The sequence below is a fragment of the Malaclemys terrapin genome, chromosome 1, assembly GCF_027887155.1.
Source record: "Malaclemys terrapin pileata isolate rMalTer1 chromosome 1, rMalTer1.hap1, whole genome shotgun sequence".
In the NCBI taxonomy this organism is placed as follows: Eukaryota; Metazoa; Chordata; order Testudines; family Emydidae; genus Malaclemys; species Malaclemys terrapin.
Genome location: NC_071505.1, coordinates 112,013,542 through 112,035,292, shown reverse-complemented (window position 1 = coordinate 112,035,292; position 21,751 = coordinate 112,013,542). Strand labels below are relative to the sequence as shown.

Below are 21,751 nucleotides of genomic sequence, written 5' to 3'. Positions count from 1 at the left end.
CCCAGTATGAGAGACCATGGATTTGATTTTTTTTTTTCAGAATACTTTGCATCATATAGCACTTCATATGTTCAAACCACGGCTCTCATTAACATCAGCTGCAGCTGGGAAGGCTCAGCACTTCTGCAAATCAGACCACAGAATCTCAAGTTGGGTACCCAGAAAATGAGGAAGCTAACATTAGTGACCATCTGTGAAAAGTTTGGTTTATCTGACTTTCCCAACATCAGATGGAACTCTGTGGCAGAAGCAAGTATAGAATCCAGTTCTCCAGGGCTGCATTCACCTCTTTAACCATGAGACCATCCTTTTTCTTCTTGCAATCCTTTGACTCATTCACTACAGACCTTCCAACTCCTGCAACAAATGAGGCAGGGCCCTATAGACAAAGTCTCCTTTACAATACACCCTGATTCATCCTCAGAGCAGTTCTATCCTGGGCACTGAATGAGGCAGTGTACAAATATGAGATCACGTAATTAAAGAAAAGATTCTTGTAAAGATCAGCCAGCAGGGAAGCATAGAAAAACACTGACTAATATTTGTTTAATTCTGTATATCCTGTTTAAAGCATGCTTCACCAGAACCTTGATTTTTTTTTAAATTAAGTTCAAGTTGACAGTGTCCCTTTAAAGACCTGCAAAAAGAGTCTTACAGGGCATGGCTCAAACCAGTTGAAATTGGGATGGTCCCGTGTCATGTAGTTGGCAACCATAAGCCTCCAAGAGGGTGGGAGGGAGGACTTCAGAGGAATGAAAGAAAGAGGCTACCTCCCATGGTTTTTTACTGGCCTAAGTACAAGGGACAAAGGATTTTTTATTGGTCTAAGTCAGATGTGGTTTTGGTTTTATCTCAGACTTCAGTATTTGCCAGACGCTGGAAATGGGCGACAGGGGGTGGATCACTTGATGATTACCTGTTCTGTTCATTCCCTCTGGAGCACCTGGCATTGGCCACTGTCAGAAGACAGGATACTGGGCTGGATGGACCTTTGGTCTGACCCGGTATGGCCGTTCTTGTGTTCTTACTCTGACTGCTAAAAGGAAGTTTTGGTGGGTGGCATAAGAAGTTTAAAAGTATCACTCAATTCCTCCTTCCTGAATTGGTGAGGCCAACTGTCACCACAGCAACGTACAAGACCCTGAGAGTTAGCCTCTGACCTGGCTCTTCTGACCAGCACTGCTGTGTGCTGACTGTCAAACCACTATGGTTAGGCAGCAATGCGCAAATCTAATGCCTTGCTCTAGGCAGCACCTCCTAGAGAACCTGATCCCACTTGGCCTGAGGTGCGTCCATTTGAAATCAATGGGAGTTGTAGGTGCTTAGCACTTCTCAGGGAAACCAGCTCAGCTCTCATCCCGTAGTGCTCATGCAGAGGAGACTTACTGAGGCTGATGGTGGGGTTTAATTTAGGAATCCTGCTGCCACCTTCAGCTTTTCCACTGTACTTTCTTCCTTTCTGCCTGATCATGCCTGGTGCTTCCTTTGCATTTATGAAACAGCATCTCACAGCAGAGAAAGGAGGAAACCAATCTGGGGTGTTGTCCTTCCAACAATGCATTACCTGGGGCAGTAGATTAGGGTTAAGTTGTTAAACAGAGAGAGAAAAAATACGTGGTCCAGGGACTCAGGGAGTTTTTAGATTAATTGAGCTTCAAAAAATCCTCGAGCTCTTCTGAGTCGCGTGTAATAGAGAGGAAGATGTATTTTGATAACTCCTAAAATTGTTCCTTTTCCTATAAGAGGTTTAAGAGCAGAGGTGTTCTTAGTCCAAGTCCCAGTTTTGATATCTAAGGTATTTCGCGGATATCAGTAACAGAGAACAGTTGGATGCAGATTCTCCTACACCTGAAAGAAAGATTTGGTGAATGTAATTCCTCCAACGCAGTTTTGTACCTGCCAAGATGAGTCAGTTGACGCATACAACTCATTACAGAGCCACCAATGTGCAAACAAATTTAGAGCATTGATTTTTCCGATTCAGTCTAGCCAGGCTCCATCATGACCAAAGGTCATTGCCATCTGCTGGCTGTTTGGTGGCATATGTGGAACAAAATTGAGGATTCTCAGTCCAGTTCCCAGCACATAGCACACAGACTGCTGCCACAGTTAACACCCTTACTGGTGGTGTCAATGGAGAGACCAAGGAATGGTCACGGAAACCGAATTCCTCTCTCATCCCTAGCCTCCTGTAAGCCAAGATTGAGCCACATTAGCAGGACAATCTGGGGAGGGTTGCGTTGCTGCTACCCACACTGTACCCATGATGTGGACAGAGGAGTTGGGTCTCCAGACCTGCCAGTCCAGGGCTTTTAACCAGCATGAAATTAACATAAAATTTTTAAAAATGTTTTAAAGAACAGATTTTTTTACGTTCATCAACCTAGTGTACTGGTCATTTTGGCCCTCATGACACGGGCCTGGGAAATAGTTTTAACTCCTTTCTAGCAAGGATTGTGTTTTAGTATAATGAGCTAAAGAGGTGGTAGTTTCCTTCGCTAAGATAGATAAGACCTAGCCGTGCCCAACACTGTTAAGAAAGCCCCATTATATGTGGTGAGGAGAGGTGAAAGGTCCTGGGAGAAGCAGCAAGGCTGAAATGGAGGTGAGGTGCAAGGAGAAGTGACAAGGGCAGGGCAGGATAGATGGGGACCAAGGCTTCATCGCTATTTTGTAAACTGCTTATTTTGTATGGTTAGGCTTTATCTGTGCTTGCCTGGAACCCAATCCCTGCCCAAGCACAAACCGTCGAGTCAGAGCCTTAAATAAAGAACCCCATCTTTTAAAAATTGAGCTTTTGTGGAATTTAAATGTGAAATATGATGGTAAGTGGGCTGTCTAAAAGAATGAGCTTGCTAAAGAGAGATGTTTTTCTATTTGTCACATTAAATTGTCCCTGATTCTCTTCTTATAAAACAGCTACAGGGCTTTTCTGAAAGGTATCCACCAGAAGGGCAAGTGAATGTGGATGACATGGGAATGTATTTGGGGTCCATAATCATCTGTGAAAAGCTCAGTTCCCTCGCTCCATGAACTAGCATAGATTTAACTTGTTTAACTAAACAATCCCCATTTAAAGATAACATGGTGAAATCTATGTGCAGTCACTCACTCCACTACAGGAATCACTAAAAATGGGGAGTCCATACAGATAGGAGGAGAGTGGAGATGTTGTACTGTACAGAATAGGATGGTGTAGCCTACAATGCAGTAAAATGAGCTGTTTGGGGTTGTATAGTACCATAATAGAGCACAGCATCATACAGTGATAAGCACAATACAATACCATGATGATGGGTGCCTTATAAATGTTGTAGTAATAATTCACTGCAGTACAGTATGCTATGCAACTCAGTGCAAGTCATTCAGTACACTGTATTACTCTGTAGCTTTGCCCAAAATCCTGTAACTGTGTAATACAATGACAACACCTTGTTTATATGTTACAAACAAAAAAGTCTGGAACCCTTTCCAAGTCATTCATTCTGACTGGGAACAGAGGATGTTCTACTGGAGGAAGAAGCATTAGTATAAGCAGTAAAGCCAGAGTAATAGAGCACTGCAGGAGAGGAGACTCTGTGAGGAGAAGAAGAGGTGCTTCCGGCTGAAGACAGTAGCACGTGGAGAAGTAGAGGCTAGAAAGGGGGGGAATTATGATGCGGATGCAGTGGGATTAGGTCACAGGGCTTTTGGCAAAGAATTTGGATGCTAGAGAAGCATTGTGGGATCTGGTGTGGAGGTGTTTCTGGTGGTGAGGAGGAGTAGGGGGTCACTGAGAAAAATAAGTCTGTTATGAGGTGGTTACTGCAAAAAGCTGCAAGGGTGAGACATTAGTGGTTCTGGCACGAGACAGGAATTGGGAAAAGCAGTAAAGCTAGACGATAAGGGGGCTGTGGAAGCAGTGGCGGAGCCAGGGTGCAATGGGGTCTGGCATGTGGGATGCAGGGAGAGACCTGGGAGAAATGACCAAGCCAGGGCCTGGGTTGGCAGAGGGAAAGGGTGTTTGTAAGGAGGAGTGAGGCAGGGAATACAACCGGCTCTAACAGTGGAGCAGATATTGGGAGAAGAGGAGGAGGGTTTTATAAATCTCACAAATCACAGTGCAGTGGAAACCGCAAACAGTATCCTTCATGGCAGGAGTAGTATGTGCACCATACGACCACTGGGATTAGTGTGTGCACTAAACAAACACTTTCACCAGTGGTCTACTAGCAGGTAAACACCAGTGTTTTCACAACACTGCCATATTGATGTTTTTGAGAACATATTAAAAGCTCCAGAAAAATATATAAAAATATAAAATAACATGTAATGGTTGTGGTCTACTGTAGAGCATCAAATCAGGAAGTAGGTGGATGAGCTATTTCTAGAACAAATAACAAATATTCAGAGCACAAGACCTGCTAGTAATGGGGGACTTGAACTACCTAGCCATCTGTTGGAAACACCACATTTCCAATAAGTTCTTGGAGTGTTTGGGGAATTGTATCTATTTCAGAAAGTGGAGGAAGTAACCAGGGGGACAGCTATTTGAGACTTGATTCTGACCAACAGGAAGAAATTGGTAACGAATCTGAAGGTGAAAGGCAATTTGGGTGAAAGTGATTGTGCAGATTTCATGATTCTAAAGAAAGGAAGGAGTGAGAGCAGCAGAATAAGGACAATGGACTTAAAAAAAAAAAAAAAAAAACTGTGACAAACTCAGAGAAATGGTAGTTAAGGTTCCATGGGAAAAAAATCTAAGGGAAATAGTTAAGTAGAGCCGGCAGTTTCTTAAGGAGATGGTATTAAAGGTACAACTGCAAATTATCCCAATATGAAGGAAAGGTAGGAACATTATAAATAAGAGGCCAATATGGCTCCATTAGAGCTTATTAATGACCTGAAAATCAAAAAGGAATACTACAAAAAGTGGAAACATGGATGAGTTGCTAAGGAGGAGTACAAAAGAATAGCACAAGCATGTAGGAACAAAATCAGAAAGGCTAAGGTACAAAATGAGTTACACCTAGTAAGGGACATAAAAGGCAATAAGAAGAGGTTCTTGAAATACATTAGGAGCAGTAGAAAGATGAGGGAAAGTATAAGTCCTCTACTTAATGGCAAAGGAGAGCTAATACCTGATGACAGCAAGAAGGCTGAGATGTTTAATGTCTATTTTGCCTCAGTCTTCACTAAAAAGGTTAATGGTGACCAGATACTCAGCACAATTAATATGAACAACAAGGAGAAAGGAACACAAGCTAAAATAGGGGGGAAACAAGTTAAAGAATATTTAGATAAATTTGATCTATTCAAGTCGGCAGGATCTGATGAAATTCATCCTGCGGTACTTAAGGAACTAGTTGAAGCAATTTTGGAACCATTAGCAATTTTCTTTGAGAACTTCTGGAGGATGGGTGAAGTCCCAGAGGAATGGAGACGGGTATACATAATACCTATCTTTAAAAAGGGGAACAAAGAGGTCTCGGGGAATTGTAGACCAGTCAGCCTAACTTCAATACCTGGAAAGATACTGGAATAAATTATGAAACAATCAGTTTGTAAGCACTTAGAGGATAATAGAGTTACAAGGAATAGCCACCATGGATTTGTCAGTTCTGAGTCTGGTACTATTCAATATTTTCATTAAGGACTTGGATAATGGAGTGGAGAATATGTTTATCGAACTTGCAGATGACACCAAACTGGGAGCGGTTGCAAGCACTTTGGGGGGCAGGATTATAATTCAAAATGACTTTGACAAATTGGAGAATTGGTCAGAAATTAACAAGATGAAATTTAATAAAGACAAGTGCAAAGTACTTAGCATAGGAAGGGAAAATCAAGTGCCCAACTACAAAATGGGTAATAACTGGGTAGGTGATAGCACTGCTAAAAAGGATCTGGGCTTTATACTAATCACAAATTAAACATGAATCAACAATGTGATACAGTTGCAAAAAGGCTAATATTGTTCTGGGGTATAACATGAGCGTTGTATGTAAGACATGGGAGGTAATTGTCCTGCTTTACTTGGCACTGGTGAGCCTCACCTGGAGTACTGTGTCCAATTTTGGGTGCCACACAATTTAGGAAAGATGTGGACAAATTGGAGAGATTCCAGACGAGAGCAACAAAAATGATAAAAGGTTTATTAAACCTGATCTAAGATGAAAGTTTAAAAAAACTGGCCATGTTTAATCTTGAGAAAAGAAGACTGAAGGATGACCTGATAAGAGTCTTCAAATGTGGTAAGGGCTGTTATAAAGAGATCAGTGGTTAGTTGCTCTCCATGTCCACTGAAGATAGGACAAGAAGCAATGGGCTTAATCTGCAACAAGGGAGACTTAGGGCTGGTCTACACTTAGTCCGGACTTCGGACTAAGGTACGCAAATTCAGCTACGTTAATAACGTAGCTGAATTCGAAGTACCTTACTCCGGACTTACCGCGGTCCAGACGCGGCCGGAAGTCTTCCCCCCGTCGACGCCGCGTACTCCTCTCGGCGAGCTGGAGTACCGGCGTCGATTGTGAGCACTTCCGGGATCGATCCGGGATCGATTTATCGCGTCTTAACCAGACGCGATAAATCGATCCCAGAACATCGATGGCATGCGTCCGGACCAGCCGGTAAGTGAAGACTAGGCCTTAGGTTAGATATAGGCTTCCAATGGAGGTTGTGGAATCCCCGTCATTGGAGATTTTTAAGAACAGGTTGGACAAACACTTGTCATGGATGGTCTAGGTTTACTTGGTTCTGCCTTAGCGCAAGAGGCTGGACTTGATGACTTCTTGAGGTCTCTTCCAGCCCTACATTTTTATGATTTTATATTAAAACAATAGTACGTGTCTGGAGACCAATAAGCTGGGTTCCATGATAGCTGTGACTTCAGATCATGGCACATGCTGGAGTGTAACAGCTAACGTGATAAAAAAGGTAAGTTTTCAACTCAGAAAGGGTTGCATTTTACTCTGTCCTTTGCTATTTGGGGTGTTCAGCGTATAAAGCTATGCGTATTCCATTTTTTAAAAAGGATTGCTCGTCACCTTTTGAAAACAGATTTTGGTTGTACAGAAGTTAGGAGATTGAGTTAAATTTTCCAGAACAATCTTATCTCTGCTCTGGTATGTATGATCACATAACTTGTATGCACTGACATGACATGCTACGTGCTTTTATCTGGTGTAATGGAAAAGAATGCAATTAAACATAACTCTACAGTGCATAATTCACATTATGTACATTGTCTTACTGGCAGAGCAGTATTAATATTCATTTAATGGGCTAGAGTTCTAGTTGTTAGGGGGACCCAAAGCCTTCATAACTTGATTGTCAGCACACTTTGCTTGGGGAATGGTCGAGGGGATTATACGTATTAGCAAAGAAGAGGTTAGTTAGGAGCAAGAAAAAAGTTCAACCAGAACTGCAAGAAGAGCTTCCATGCTGTAGTTACAGAATAGTTGCAGCAATGTAGTCTTCCCTGTGGGATGTGTTCTGAAGCATTATGCATCAGACATGGGTTTATACCTACTCCTGGTACCTCACTCATTGGTGTTACAGTGATAACTGCATTTACTAGCTTACAGCCATGCTTCCATGGACTACCAATCAGACCACATAACATGCGGGGCCTGCTCAATTCTCGTGTGACAAATAAGAGCCTGTGCCGTCTGCAGCTGCTATTTCTAGAACTACTTGTCGTTCTTAGAATGATTGTGTATTCAAATGTAAGTGACACGTAATCTTTCCAGCATCTGCAACTTTGAACATTTGTAGCAGCACAGTTTGGTGCATGTTTCTGGAAGTTCTGCTTGGACACACTCTGCTCAGTGCTCTTAGACACACAAAAAGTCTTTGTCCCCAAGGAGCTCACAGCCTAAAAAACAGATCAGCCAAGAAAACACTCAGAATATTTTTACAGCAAGAGATGGAAGTGGTGATGATGATATCTTGCTGTGGGTTATAGTTCATGTTCCTCACAGAAGAAGCAGGGTTTCAATGAAGAGATGGGATGTTCAGATGGTGTATACTCAGCACACTACCTTTTACATACATTTCCAGAGTTTTATTTCCAAGCTAAATTTTCTATTAACAAGGCAAATCAGGAATTCCTCAGCCACCAACTGTGAAATATTTAAACAAAGCTGCGGCTGAGTTTTCAGGCCACCACCAAAAAAAATAAAAAAAAAAATCTGAAAAATATCTCAGAAGCTTGAAAACTTTGTTTCTCCCAGAAAAAAAACCTTCTGGGCTCAGACCAAGTGTAAGAAATGTCAGTATAAATGGATTTTTTTTTTTTAAAGTTCTACGTGAACTGAAAAGAGGGTTTATGAATGGAAGTGACATGAGTCTCGAGCTATAACTATCACATGCCTGACTGTGGAACCTCTCCTAATGTTCTCCCTTCCTACTCCCCGGGCAAAAGATTCGTCCTGTTTGAGAGAGCCGTGCTGCTCAGTCACAAGATTTTACAAGCTGATGTGCTTTCCCCCCCTCCCCCCCGCCACTCCAGTGTGTCCTATGTGTGCTGCACTAGTTCTGTGATGGTCCCTTCTAACGCCTCTCCCTGTTCACCAATATCGTAGGTCTCTATAGTGAGAGCTGCCTCACTGTCATATATGCTGAGTTATTTTGAATTCTGTGGGTTATGAATTCTCTTCCTCATATAATTGCTGTTGAGTTACTGCCTTTCCCTGACACAGGCATTCCTTCCTTTTTAAGTACGCAGGTGTCTTAAGCCTCCAGTTTTGATATTCAGGCACTTCTTGGAGCGTGTGTTCTCCTGAGATACTGTTAGAAATGTTAATTATTATTGGTGGACATGCTGTTTCTTTAAAAATGGGTTCAATTTCATGTTGCTGCCCCTCCCCTTCCCCTCCTCCCCAGATGACCGTCTAGCTCAGAGATTCTCAACCTTTTTCTTTCCGAGTCTCCCCCCAATGCCCCAACATGCTGTAAAAACTCCACAGCCCACCTGTGCCACAATAATTGGTTTTCTGTGTATAAGAGCCAGGGCCGGTGTTAGGGCAATTGCCTGGGGCCACAGGGGCCCCCATGAAGCTACATTGCTCTGGCTTTGGCTTCAGCCTCGGGTGGCAGGGCTCAGGGCCCCAAGTTTCAGACCCATATAGGCAACAGAGACCTTTTAGATCTTATTTTAAATGCTAACATTTATCAGCAAGAGATAATTATTTACCCATCCTCACCTACTGTCCTGGTATCTCATACACTCAACATGGTGTTAGAGCGAAGCCTCTCCAACTGAAAACCCACAATGAACAGGAAAAACTCAAGAGTAATCTTCCTCCCTGTAACTGTACGGCTCAGTAACCGCTTCTCCCACTGCCTCAGTCTGCTCCTGTCTGTTATCCGTGCTGATGAGGGATCTTCCTCATCTGTAGACTGTTTCCCTCGTTTCTGCTTCTCCATTTCTTGTATTTTTTCTTTTCTTTTCTTCTTGTTGTTTCCTTTCTTTCTCACTCTTATGCTTTTTGTCCTCTGCTTGTCTTTTATTTCACCCCTTTCCCCCTCTTCCTCTCCTCCTCTCCTCCCTCTTCCTCATTTGGTCTTATTGAAGTTGAGCCCAATGCCGGGACACCACGTCGTAGACCTCTCTCCTTCTGCCCTTGCTGTGCCCATGAAGGTAATGTAACCTCACGCAACCTCTATCTCCCTCCACCCCAGCTGGATTTTCATAGCAGCACTAGTTGGCTGGTGACAAAAATATCTATATATCCAACCTTCAAACCCCTTCCTGTCCCATTCCCTCAGTCTCAGTAGCAACCTCTGTAACAAGCTTGTATGAGTGTGCAATTTTTAAAGGTACAGTATCCCTTTTTCTGTTTTTAACTGGGGAAGGGGTAGTCTCAAGGTCATTGGGGCATTGATTTACAGTGGCAGCAGCAGCAGTATCATACTCTAAAGCTCCTGTTTTCATTTGGTGTATTTGATTTCTCAATTCTTCATCATAGGTGTCTGGGAGACGGGGCGGGGGATGAGGGAAGAGAATCTCCTTCCGTAAATGACTGTTTAATTTGTATGGATGGATTAAAGGAATACTGTGTCCTTACAAAGACCAGTTTGCAAAACATCCCTGAGCTTTAAAAAAAAAAAAACAACCTAAACCAGACTGGTCTTCTGTGATCCATGTCTTGCTGAGTCCATTCTTGAATTTGTCCCAGATGGAGTTTGCCATAATAGAGTTTCCATTGCCAAGGCATGGGGTATGGGGTGGAATGTGATCACAGCGTAACTTTGCTAACCACTTATTCTGCTTTCCATGGTGCTCTCATATCGATTGTCCACCCTCCCTCCCCACCCCTCCCACATCCCTCTGCTCATTGGCTGTTAAAAACAAATACATAAATACATACAATCTATTTCATGGGTCAGTAGCAAGGTGTATTTGGCTGTTTCTTAGAGGCATTTACTTTACATCCTGGCACTGGAAAGGGTGGGGAGACTTCCCAGTGCTTTCATGGCGCCACTGCACTGGACATCTGCATGTCTAAGCTCCCCCCTCCCATGGCCACCTGGGCATATTGTGCAGAGAGGTTCAGAAAAGAATGCTTGGAACTGAGCAACAGACTGGTATAAAATCCAGAGAGCCAGAATCTGTTATGGGGGGTCAGGGGGTCAGTATTCCCTAAACAGTTACTATTTCTGTATTTCAGTAGCAGGTATTTCTAAGCAGGAAAGCTGCTGCTTAACAGGAGGTACTGGAACTCCCAAGTGACCTCAGTGTAAGGGCTGGTTGGAGCTAGAGATGGAGGCAGGGCACTGATATGAATGTACTGGTCATTGGAGTAGCACATATTTCCAGCTTTCTCAGTATTTGGAATTTAAATAGCAAACCTTCTGTTTGGTCATTTCTGGTCTCCATAAGACTGTGGTTAAAAGAGAAGCTGCTTTTAATATATAGATGCCAAGTGTCCATAATGTATAACTAGGCAGAGATGTCAATTAATCTAGGAAACCTTGTTAGTCTGTGGAGAGTGAGAGAAGATGACTTTCAGTCATGCAGCTGGTAGAGGCCTGCATTATAAACACCAACAGGTGCTCTACTCAAATCTCTGCACCTTTGAGCTCAGTTTGGAGGCCCCCTTTTGCAACAAACTCCATGCACGCAGGCAGCTGCCCAATGAGGGCTCAGAGGGGTCCCCCTGCATGTAGCTCATTGCAGGATCAAGGGGCCCAAAATAGGAGTTATCTTGGAATAGCTTCTATGATGTATTCTTGGGTCTGAGGCATATCTCAAATCACTGCAGAAAGTTCTAGAGAACATAGTGTAGCAATTTAATTTGCAATACATTTGACACCATTGGAGCCTTGCCTGTGGGTTATGAGGAGATAGGGTTGTTTCTTTTAAAATAAAATAAAATGAAATTTTAAAAAGTGAGTTCTGAAGTGGGTTCTCGCTCTCTCCCTTTTATATTAGCAAGTGTATCATGGGTTTCTGTGTGTGTAGTTCTAATGCTGATGAGCAATTCTAGCAATAACGAACTTGTAGGATGCAGTGAACTGCTGTTAATAGATGCACTAGGAGAAGGCTCACCAAAGAGAGTGATGATGTAGCAGGAAGGAACCACAGGAGAGGAGAATTCTTCAACAGATTAGCCAGTGAAAAGGCAGAGTTTCAATAGAGGTAGGCAAGGGGCCACTCTTAGCCAGTAAAAGAATTGATTCAGTTAATGTAACTGAAGGACAGGAGGGTATAACATAAGGGGTACAGAGGGTTTTTTTTGGGGGGGGGAGGGTGGGGGGGGAGGTTCCAGTCAGCATACATTAAAGATGGTAATATGGAGGACGTGCAAAAAAGTTGTTAAAGTTCAAGTTCATTTAGGGAAGGCTAAATAGAAATGAGCCTCTAAATTATGGGTTTACCATAATGAGAAGAGGGGGGAGGAGCAATGGCAAAAAAGGATTCGGAATGTGTTGATCCAAGGAGGAGAGAATCCTTTCGGAGGTGACACCTACAGTTCTGTGCCCTCCTCTTTCTGTGTGCCATAGGCAAACTAAACGGACCCGGCTTGGGAGTGCTCTGGCAGCATCTTGCTCGGCTTTCTTTGCACATTTTGCCCCCATTTTTGTTCCTGGCTGTCGGGCTCGTGGGGATGGCAGGGCATCATCCTGAAAACTTACAAGGTTTCTCTCTTGGCAGGCATGGGAAAGAAGGATGATCCAAAGCTGATGCAGGAGTGGTTCAAGCTGGTGCAGGAGAAGAATGCTTTGGTGCGCTACGAGTCTGAGCTGATGATATTGTGAGTGAGCAGAGGGCTTTCTGCATGGGGTATCACAGCTTCAAAGATGAGATTACTCACAGATAATACTGGCAGGGCCTCCCTCCAGCACTGTCGTGGCTGTGATGGTAAGAGGCCAGAAATAAGTGTTCAGAAGCCTCTTGGATAGAATGCAGTTCCCAGCCAGTAGGTTAATAAAGGTATATTTTGGAGGAGTCTCCAGTACAAAAAGAACTCGTGATGAGTGGAAGCACAAAAGGTTTGAATAAGTCCTAACCAAAGGTTTGAGCCTTCCCACTGTCCTCCCAGGCTCTTTCCGTACAAAGCATCCCTTGCTTGCAGGTTCATCCCCAATCTTTCACTTGTAGTTTTAGTGGCAAGTGGTCTTCGGGGAATGACTGGGCAACCCGTTCTCCTGCTGGTGCAAGGTCCTTTTTTGAATGCAGCCAAACTGTCTGCAGTCCTATCCCTTCTTCAAATGGTCCTGTAGTCCTCACTTCTCTGTCTCCAGTGAGACCCCTTAGCCTTCCAACTGGGCGCAGATGCTACAGCTCTTTTCCAGCTTAGGAACACCAGGGACTTCCATAGTGCTTATGCCCCAAAGTGCACTGCATGCTACTGAAACAAGTTTCCGACCAGGCAAGACTTGACTTTGATGTTTCAAAAGCTCAGTGTGCTCTGGGATGCTACTACCAGAGAAGCCCCAAAATGCTGCTCAGATTGGAGTCTGAGGAGGCAATGCCCTCAGTCGTCCATTACTTGGCAGGTAACTTTTTCTTCAGAGTGGGATGTAGCAGGAGCGAGACTTGCACAGAGGTAAAAGGTGGCTTGAGCAACGACTGCAGATGCATCTGCTCCTTCACGCTGTCTCTGTCTTGGATTTTAAATCCAGCTGGTAACACTGTGAATAAGTTCAGTCTAAGAAAGCAGCTGAGCTGGTGGCTGCCCAGACCTATGAAAAAGGAATCTCTCTTCACAATCTTCTTGTCTTTCTCCATCTGCCCACTCCAGTTGAAGACTAGTGTTGTGGAAGCATTAAGATTACATTTTAATCAGGAAAGAAATGGCTACACACCTCCAGTGTTGTTCCAAAAGGAGTCAGAACAGTTCTGAAGGGAAGGGGGGGTCTGGGAAGGTAAATACAGTAGGGTGGGAGGAGAGTAAACACCAGAATATTTAAATTTGCTTAAGTGGCAATCTGTGTGGTGGCTCCTTGCCAGCACAGCACGCACCGTAGGTTCATTCTTGCTTTGTTTCTCCTTTCAGCGCTCGAGAATTGGAGCTGGAAGACAGGCAGAGCCGGTTACAGCAGGAACTCCGGGAGAGGATGGCAGTGGAAGGTAAGGGTGAAGAGGACCAGCAATCCGTGGAGTACGTTCATGTATTTGTTTCCAGTCCTGGATCCTTTGACACTTCTGATTTTTTTTTTTTTTTTCTCCAGATCACCTGAAAACAGATGAGGAGCTGTCAGAAGAGAAGAGGATCCTGAACGAGATGCTAGAAGTTGTGGAGCAGAGAGACTCTCTGGTGGCCCTCCTTGAGGAGCAGCGGCTTCGAGAAAAAGAGGAGGACAAGGACCTGGAAGCTGTTATGCTGTCCAAGGGCTCTAGCTTGAACTGGTCCTGAGCTAACATACTCACCTCTGCTGGTCTGTGCTATCCAGTTGGCCTACGCTGAATTTGCCAGAACTACCTGGATTGAGAAAGCTTGAGGGGGAAACCTTGTTAAGGGTTCTACAGCATGCAGGAATTCAGTTTGAAGCACCCAGAAGCCTTTTGATAAGTGGGTTTGGTTCTAGAGGCTTGGGTCCCACACGTCTGCAAACCAAGCTGAAGACGATGGCCTGAGATTGCACAGTCTCCTTGGAGTCCTGTACAAGGGGCCATTAGGATTTGTGATATGAGGGGAAAGGGTAAACTTTTTGTGGAGGGATTTATTACCTTTTAATGGGGAAAAACCCTTAACCAAACTGGATTTGCTGCAGTCTGATCTCGCTCCCTTTTTCACTATTAGCATTTTTTAATAAGAGGGAGAGAAATGGCTACCCTCTCCTGAAAACCACAGCAGCCTGTAGCAGTCCTTGAGGGAGTTAACCAGCTAAAGGAGAGCTCCCGAAGCCCAGAGCAGCACCTTCTTTGTTTTATTCTTCCTCCCCACCAAAGAAACAAACCTGAGGCGAGCATTATGCATGGATGTGAAGGAACACTGGATAGAGAAAACATTGGTGGTGTGTTTGTTTGAAACCTCTTCTGTCCATCCTGGCCCTCTGTCCACAAGGGCCTCAGAGGACACACACTCACTCTCTATCATACTCTCCAGAGTTATAGTAGAAGAAGAGTAGAGAAAGAGTGGGGAATTCTCCCCCACTTTGCTACACACTGGACAGAGAGCTACCACTGGTCTCTTGTGTTCATGGCCACTGTTCAAAGGCTAATAAGTTTCTCTGGTTTGTTTTTTGTTGCGACCATTTTGACACTGGAAAATACTGACTTTGTGGGACAATGGTAAGTGTTTTGAGGGGGGGGGGGGGGCGTCAAACGGCATTCCCTGGCTTTTAAACCCACAGAGGGAGCCACCTCTGGATGAAACGTTGTTGAGACTCTTCAGTGTTTGTTTGGTTTTTTCCCCCTCTATTTCATTTTTGCACGTCAGAAATGAAGCTTAAGACCTGCCTGGGCCCTCAGTCACCTTGACCCTTTTATGTCAATTAACTTATTTTTTTAATACTTGAAAGAAGATTCATTTTTGTACCTTTTAAGAAACAAATGGACAAGTGAGTGATGGGGATGTGCCTGCTGCATCCCACAACCTCTTCTTCTATATTACAGGACTCTTGTTACCTGTGGCTATTTATTAGTAATGTTACTGTTACACTTCTTGGGTCGGGGAGGAGTGTGTGTTTTAACTCAAGGAGAGCAAGACACTACCGCAGATTGGTCCCTGCTTTGCATACAGGGCAGACTTCATGGACTCACATATGCATCCTGCCCTAGCCAACTCCTTTTTATGGTGAACTCCTGCACATCCATGGAGTTGTGAGAATTCAGTAGTGTTCATAACAGATTTTCCCTCTGTATCCCAGATTCCCTCTCTCTGGACTAACAAACCTATAATTTATTTGAATACCATTAATAGTTTGTAACAAGAAAACCAGAATTGTGACCTAAAAATTATCCCCCCACCAAGCTCTCCCTTCCACTTAGAGGGTGAACCCTGCCATTGTAAGAGCTGCCTAGAGTGACTTCCAGCATAGCAAATTAGGCACGATTCTTTCTGCATCTGCCAAAGCAGGCTCCTTTCTGCTCCACTCCTAGAGCTGCTGCCTTTGATACAGGAGAGTGCCCGTTGTACTCCTACTTGCAGTAGTGGGCAGGACATACCCTGAGCAATCCAGCTACCATGCTGGGAAAGACTCTGCAGTCTGTCACCATTTGGCAGACTCCAAAAGTACACTACATCCTTAACCCATCCCACTGGGCATAGGGTGTGATGCCAGGCATCCCTCTTAACTTTGAATTTCCTAGCCGAGTTTGGTTTGTGTCACATCCTTAGCATGATCCACTGTTAGTATGTTTTTCTCTGGGGTTTAGCAGCAAAGGAAGATAGTTAAGCTTGCTTCCCCCGGTATCTGAGAGCGAGTGTCCTATTCCCAAACAAATCCATACAGCACCTTTGAGATTGCTGACGCCATAGCCTGGAGGACAGGCTGGTGGTGGAACAGATACACAAACAGTGGGGTCCTTCTCATTTAATCTTCTGCTGTATCCGAAAGGGACTCTCCCTTCTGCTTTGGGGAGACTCCTTGAGTTACTCACTTCCAGTGTACATAAAGGACATGGATCCTTTCTTTTTGGCCATCTGCTCCCCCCAGCAGAGTCCTCTGGATTCCTGTGGGAGCTTGGAGGAGCCCCATGTCTGTTTTCTCGACTTCGCACGACAGTTAGGGACTCATGCCATGCCCACTGTACTTCAAGCAGAGGAGAAATGGATGGGACACTCTCCAGAGACCATCTGCAAAGCTGTTTAGTTGGCTGTGGAAACATACTTTCTCCCACCTGACCCCAGGCCAGCTAGCAGGGGCTGAGCAAGGTGTCTCCTGTGCTTCCTGCTCTTTCCATCCCAGGGAGTATGTGACCACAAATTAAACCCAAGGTTTAGCAAAGCAACGCAGAGAGCCAGGCACTATGTTACTTAACTGCGCATGCTAGGTACCCAGAGCAAAACTCCTGTGAAGTGCTGGCATTCCAGTGGAACGTCTGCACATAGACCTTCACCTGCCTGTGTAGTGAAGGGGCAAGCTGTAGCTGCAGACCCAGCAGGGGGAGTTTACACACACTGTTTTTGTAGGTTGCACCACAAAAATAGTGACTTCTGCACACACACACAAAAATCTAGGGTGGCTCTTGCTGACTGTTTTCCTAAAAGCAGCCTCGACCCATTTTAATAGCACACAGTGTTTGAGGAACACAGCTGATTTTGGACTGGAGATCATTAAATACGCACTGCAAATAAAAAAACAAAAAGCTACCCTGCCCTCCTCATTTATGCTGTATAAAAAGAGCCTCTTGACATAATATTTTTTAAATTGCTGGTTGCTTGTATTGAAGAAATATGAGGTTCCCACTTTTCTCTTTGTGCTGGCAGACTTGAATAATGATGTCACACAAGGTTCTTATCTGACAACAGCCCTCCCTGCCCCCAGCTAAAAGGGTGGTAGAGAGACGCGTGTTCTTAAACTCTGCAACCCTTCAGGTCTCACTGGCCTCAGAGAAAGTAAGGACCTAATGCATATGTAAAAACAAGAAAAAAAGAAAAACAATTTAAAACCAAAATTGAGGCCTGTTTTACATCATAAGCAACTGTAAAGGGCACAATTTGTATTTGCAATTCAGTTAAATTTTAAGAAAATCCATCACATAAGCACTAGTTTTTAATTAAAAATATTTATTTTTTAGAATGAAATGTAGAGACTCTTGTCACATGAAACCATCTGGGTGCATGTTTTCAAACTGCCTTCTTCTGCAACTGCTTCTGAGCAAGGTGTTCTACAGAGCTGTCCCATGGGTAGGGCGAATCGGGGTGACCACTTTGAGGGGCCCCGTGGGCCGCTGTGATTGGCCAACACGGTCAGTCGTGAAAGAGATGAATCCATCACTTCTGCCCTGGGCCCCGCACCCCCCAGGGACGGTCCTGGTGTTCTAACTCTTTGAGCTAGTAGAGATGGATAACAACAAAACTGTGGCAATGTGCACTCAGTGATGCGTGCTGCCTTGAATGTGAGGGAGGCCAAAGGCCTTCAGCCTCGGAGAAATATGCATCTATTAGTACAAGTGCGTGCCCCCATAGATGGTGCTAACCAGACCATGGGCTGGCTCAGCAGTGGGGTGAAAGCTGAGTTTGGAACCTAAGCTCCATGTCTATTCCTAAACTGACTGAGACTGGGGACATACAGGAGGCAGGGTACTCAGTCCCTGGGGAGGAAGGAGTCCTAGGCTTCAGACTGCTCGGATGTTGATGGAGGACAATCCAATCCTGGGCTAGAGGAACAGGTTCAACCTAATTTGAAGCCCTAACCCTTGCTGGGGAGAGGAAAGAAAGAGGAAACGGGGGTGAGGGAGAGTCCCCAACCAAAAGAATTGTTTTTTATTATTTGGGGCAATACAAATAATTTTAAAACCGATTTCCAAACAAAAATCTCATCTCATGGGAATGAGAATATCTTTTAACATGGATTCCTTTTTAAGTAATTCACTGATGACTGTAAAAGCCACCAGGGTTGTGTCCCGAGCAGCAACCCAAGCTGCTGCCCCTGTGATAGGTGGCCTGAAGCTGCTCTTTGAAAAGAAACTCGCATTTCAGATGAAAAATGGATTTTAGGAATTGTAAGAGGGGTAGGGGCTGATTTGAAAAGCAAACTGCATTGACTAGTTATAATCCCTTAGGGTGTCTCTCTGCCGCAGGGGGGAGAGAGCCTCCCAGCCTGGGTAGGCAGACACAGACTAGCTCTGCGTGAGCTAGCATGCTAAAAATAGCACTGTAGACATTGCAGCACAGGCTAGCCACCCAAGTACAAGCCTGTCCGAGCCCAGTGGCTAGCCCCTGCTGCCACCCTTGCTATAATGTCCACACTGCTATTTTTAGCATGGTAGCTCGAGCCAAGCTGGTGTGTGTCTCTACCTGAGCTGGGAGGCACCTTCCGAGCTGCAGTGTGGACATAACCTTAGTGCCTGATCCTGCAAACAACATACTACTGGGCATAGCACTGACCACTGTGAGGAGTCCCTTCAGGGGGATGACACGTTGTAGTAAGTACTATTCTTGATAAGTATTTGCAGCATTAGGCACTTAGCTAAATAGATATTACAAAATGTTTCAAACCAGCTTCTAGAATCCCTGTCACTTGTTCAGTTTCTCCAACACATGGCGATTATCTTTCTTAGTAGCACCTGCCCCTTTGACGCTGCGTCTCCGCTGGGATCTCGTGATGACTCAGAATTGGGAAGTTCTAGAATATGATAACAAAAATACATATCTGTATAAGACTTACCTTACAACTTTGAAGCTTTCCTGTACTTTCCGATGGCAGTGCTGATCTCTTCAGCCCTACGTTAATTCATCCTGGCTTCTTGGTTGGTAATTAATTGTTTTTCAGTTCTATTCAAGATATTTAACATTTATTTTTGACTCATTTACTCTTCTTCCCACTAAACTTAGGATCTTTCTTCTCATACCATAGTCTTCCGAGAACAGCTCCCACCTGAAGCAACGTGATTTCAGAGTTGCACGTCAGGAATGTGATCTCTGTTGGGAGCACAGTAAACAGTGTACAGCCCTGTTTGCTGTGGGCGGTTGCATGCAACGAGCTCCACAACTTTTAATTTCCATTCTCTGAAAGTGAGCATTAAAAATAGACTTTGACGGCAGTATGCTTAGTTCCTGTGGTCAGTAACAAATGCTCCCTCCCACCCCATCCTCATCCAATAATCCAGCCCTTCCCAGACAGAGTCTAAACTACAACAATGCAGGAATAAATAGGGCCCTAATGTTTCACTAAGGAAAAACTCCTAATATCCTTTTCCTTTAATAATTTTGTTGCTTGTTCATGACTGTATTGGTTTGAGAAAAGTTGCTATGGTTAAGTAATCCTGATTTTATATGCATGGCTGATGCATTGTGCCCTGATTCCTTTGACTGGTCTTATAAAATGAAATAATCCCCATCTTTGAGAAATGGCTCCTTCTGCTACAGGTCTCTCTGCATCAGAGATGTTCCCCCAATCACTAGAAAGGTTAAACATTCATGAACTGCCCATGCAATAACCACTCTGAATCTTGCCCGCCACTTCCCTTTGTGAGTGTCTGAAATCTCAGAGGTAGAACAGCAAGAGAGCTAAATACTGGCTTCATATTTCCTAATGCACTTTGTGGACTGAGCTGAAGAACAGCTGGGGCCGGCTCCTGGAGTGGCAGTGTGTGCTGCCTGGAGTTAAGTTCCCCTGTGCCTGGCATGGGATTCCACTGAAGTACTGGACAGAGTCAGACTCCCCTGTACCTAGAGTGGGAACAGACACCTCCACTCTGAGGGGCAAACTAAGATGAGGCCAGCACTTGTGCTCAGGGCTGGGATCAGGTTGAGAAGAGGCATCATCCTTTCAGAGGGGCAACTCGGGAGCCTGTCCTTGTGCACTTGTGAATCGTGAGAGTCAATGCAACTTGGTGAGGCCCAAACCCACTCAAGAGCTGTGCTTCCCTACCTATACCATGTCTGCTCTGGAGATCATTCCTCCAGAGAAAAACCGTGCAAAGGGAAGGACATGAATATCTTTCAGCTCTAACTTCCAAATACAATTTTGTGTTTTTAACTTAACCAAAACTCCATTTGTCCAATTGGGGCTGGAGAGTGGCTCCTCTTCTTGCAAACTCCATTGCTAAACATATCAGGATAGGATTATAGAGCAACAGCAGGTTTTAAAACTGTCACATGAATCTGTTTCCCCCCCCCCCTCTGTCTCCGCATTTCCTGTAAATATTTGTTTGTGTGTTGGCTGTACAAACACCAATGGATCCTTGGTTTACCCTGGTGGTCAAAAAATGAGTTTTGCAGTGTCCAGCCCTCCATCAGAACACAGTGCTTGCACAGAGCTAGTTAGCATGTTTGTCTGCACTTCGTGGTGGTTTTTAATATTTTTATACATCCTAATCAAGAACATTTTAGATCATTTGAAAGGTCTAGATTGCATGATCTGGAGCAGCCGTTGGTTCCATTTTTTAACAGTTGATCCTAAAACATTCACCACCACCTCCTTTGGGTAAAACTTTTAAAATGAAATTTTGATTAACTGTTTACATCGGATGCTGATGGATAAGAAGCATTGCATAATTTAATCTCATATGTAAAAATGTGAAAAGCCACAACATGGCTCTCAGGAGTTGGAATTGTTACCATCTGCAATAAAAAGAAGTCTCTAAGTATACCATGAAACAGCCTGTATATAATTCATGGGAGAGATCACTTCCTCCTTGACTGATGCACGATAACAGAGATTAGATGCTTTCTGAATGTTCCTGCTTTTGGAGATGCTTAGAACGGTGCTATATAGGCAGTGGAATGGAACAGACAAGGATGTCATGAAAGGTGTAGATGTGAAGAGGAAAATGATGGCTCTGCAGTAATTTAAATAATCTTGTGTGTGTGTGTGTGTGTGTGTGTGTGTGGTCCAATTGAAGGGATTTGCTTTGGCACCTTCCCCTTGGGATGTGAGTGAACTCTGATATTCAGACTGTTCAAGGCTTTTATAGTTGGTGGGTGTGGAGTGTTAACAGGAAAGTGTGTACCCTACATGTATAAAACATCCAGCCTGTTTGGTTGTGTTTCATTTTTTGTTTTTTATGCACACTTGCTTTGTTGGTGTTGAGATTTTAGCACCTCAGGTGGCCAACTGAACTAAAAAATAAAGTCATTCATTATTTTTTTCTTTTTGTTGGTGGAGTTGCCATTTGTTTCACTTACCATTTGTTTGCTTGCTTCCATGATGGACTTCAAAACTGGGAATAAAGGAGCGAGAGAGGTTGATCCTGTCATTAAATCACAGGGCTGGGTGGCAGGGGAGACCTGAGTTCTATTCCTGTCTCTGCCACGGAGTTACCTTGTGACCTTGCACAAAGATAAGTGACTTGCTTTCCAGTTGAAGTATATGAGGTCTTTTGACCTGAGATACAACAAACAAGTCTGCTGTTCTGATAAAGCCCAGCACTATGGCCCATCCTTTCCCCGTCTCAGACATGATTTCTCAGTTCTTCTCCAGGGGAGGATCTGGCAATGGCGAAAGATGAAATAGCCTAGAGGGTGCTGGCAGAGTGGGAATATTGGAGCCAAATGAATCCTAGGAACTGGCACCAGGCCATAAAGCTGGGAGAGGGGAGCTAATGTCCAAGTTGCTGAGGGGCCTTGTGCCAGTTGTGAGCCCTCTTTCAAAGGAAATGCCCATTGTTCCTCAAGTTGCCACAGAGTATTTCTGCCTAGTGGAGAGC

The 21,751-nt window shown here is 44.2% G+C and overlaps 1 protein-coding gene across 4 annotated transcripts in view; it reads left to right on the top strand.

Moving 5' to 3' along the window:
- MICAL3 (microtubule associated monooxygenase, calponin and LIM domain containing 3) overlaps window positions 1–21,195 on the top strand; it is a 192,397-nt gene extending 171,202 nt beyond the window's left edge. For all 4 annotated transcript variants that reach the window (XM_054035642.1, XM_054035632.1, XM_054035651.1 and 1 more), the window contains 4 exons: window positions 9,560–9,625; window positions 12,143–12,242; window positions 13,488–13,561; window positions 13,663–21,195. In XM_054035642.1, coding sequence (XP_053891617.1) covers window positions 9,560–9,625; window positions 12,143–12,242; window positions 13,488–13,561; window positions 13,663–13,847 — 425 coding nt within the window. In that variant the 3' untranslated portion in view covers window positions 13,848–21,195. The remainder of the gene's footprint in view (window positions 1–9,559; window positions 9,626–12,142; window positions 12,243–13,487; window positions 13,562–13,662) is intronic.
- Window positions 21,196–21,751: the final 556 nt, after the last annotated feature.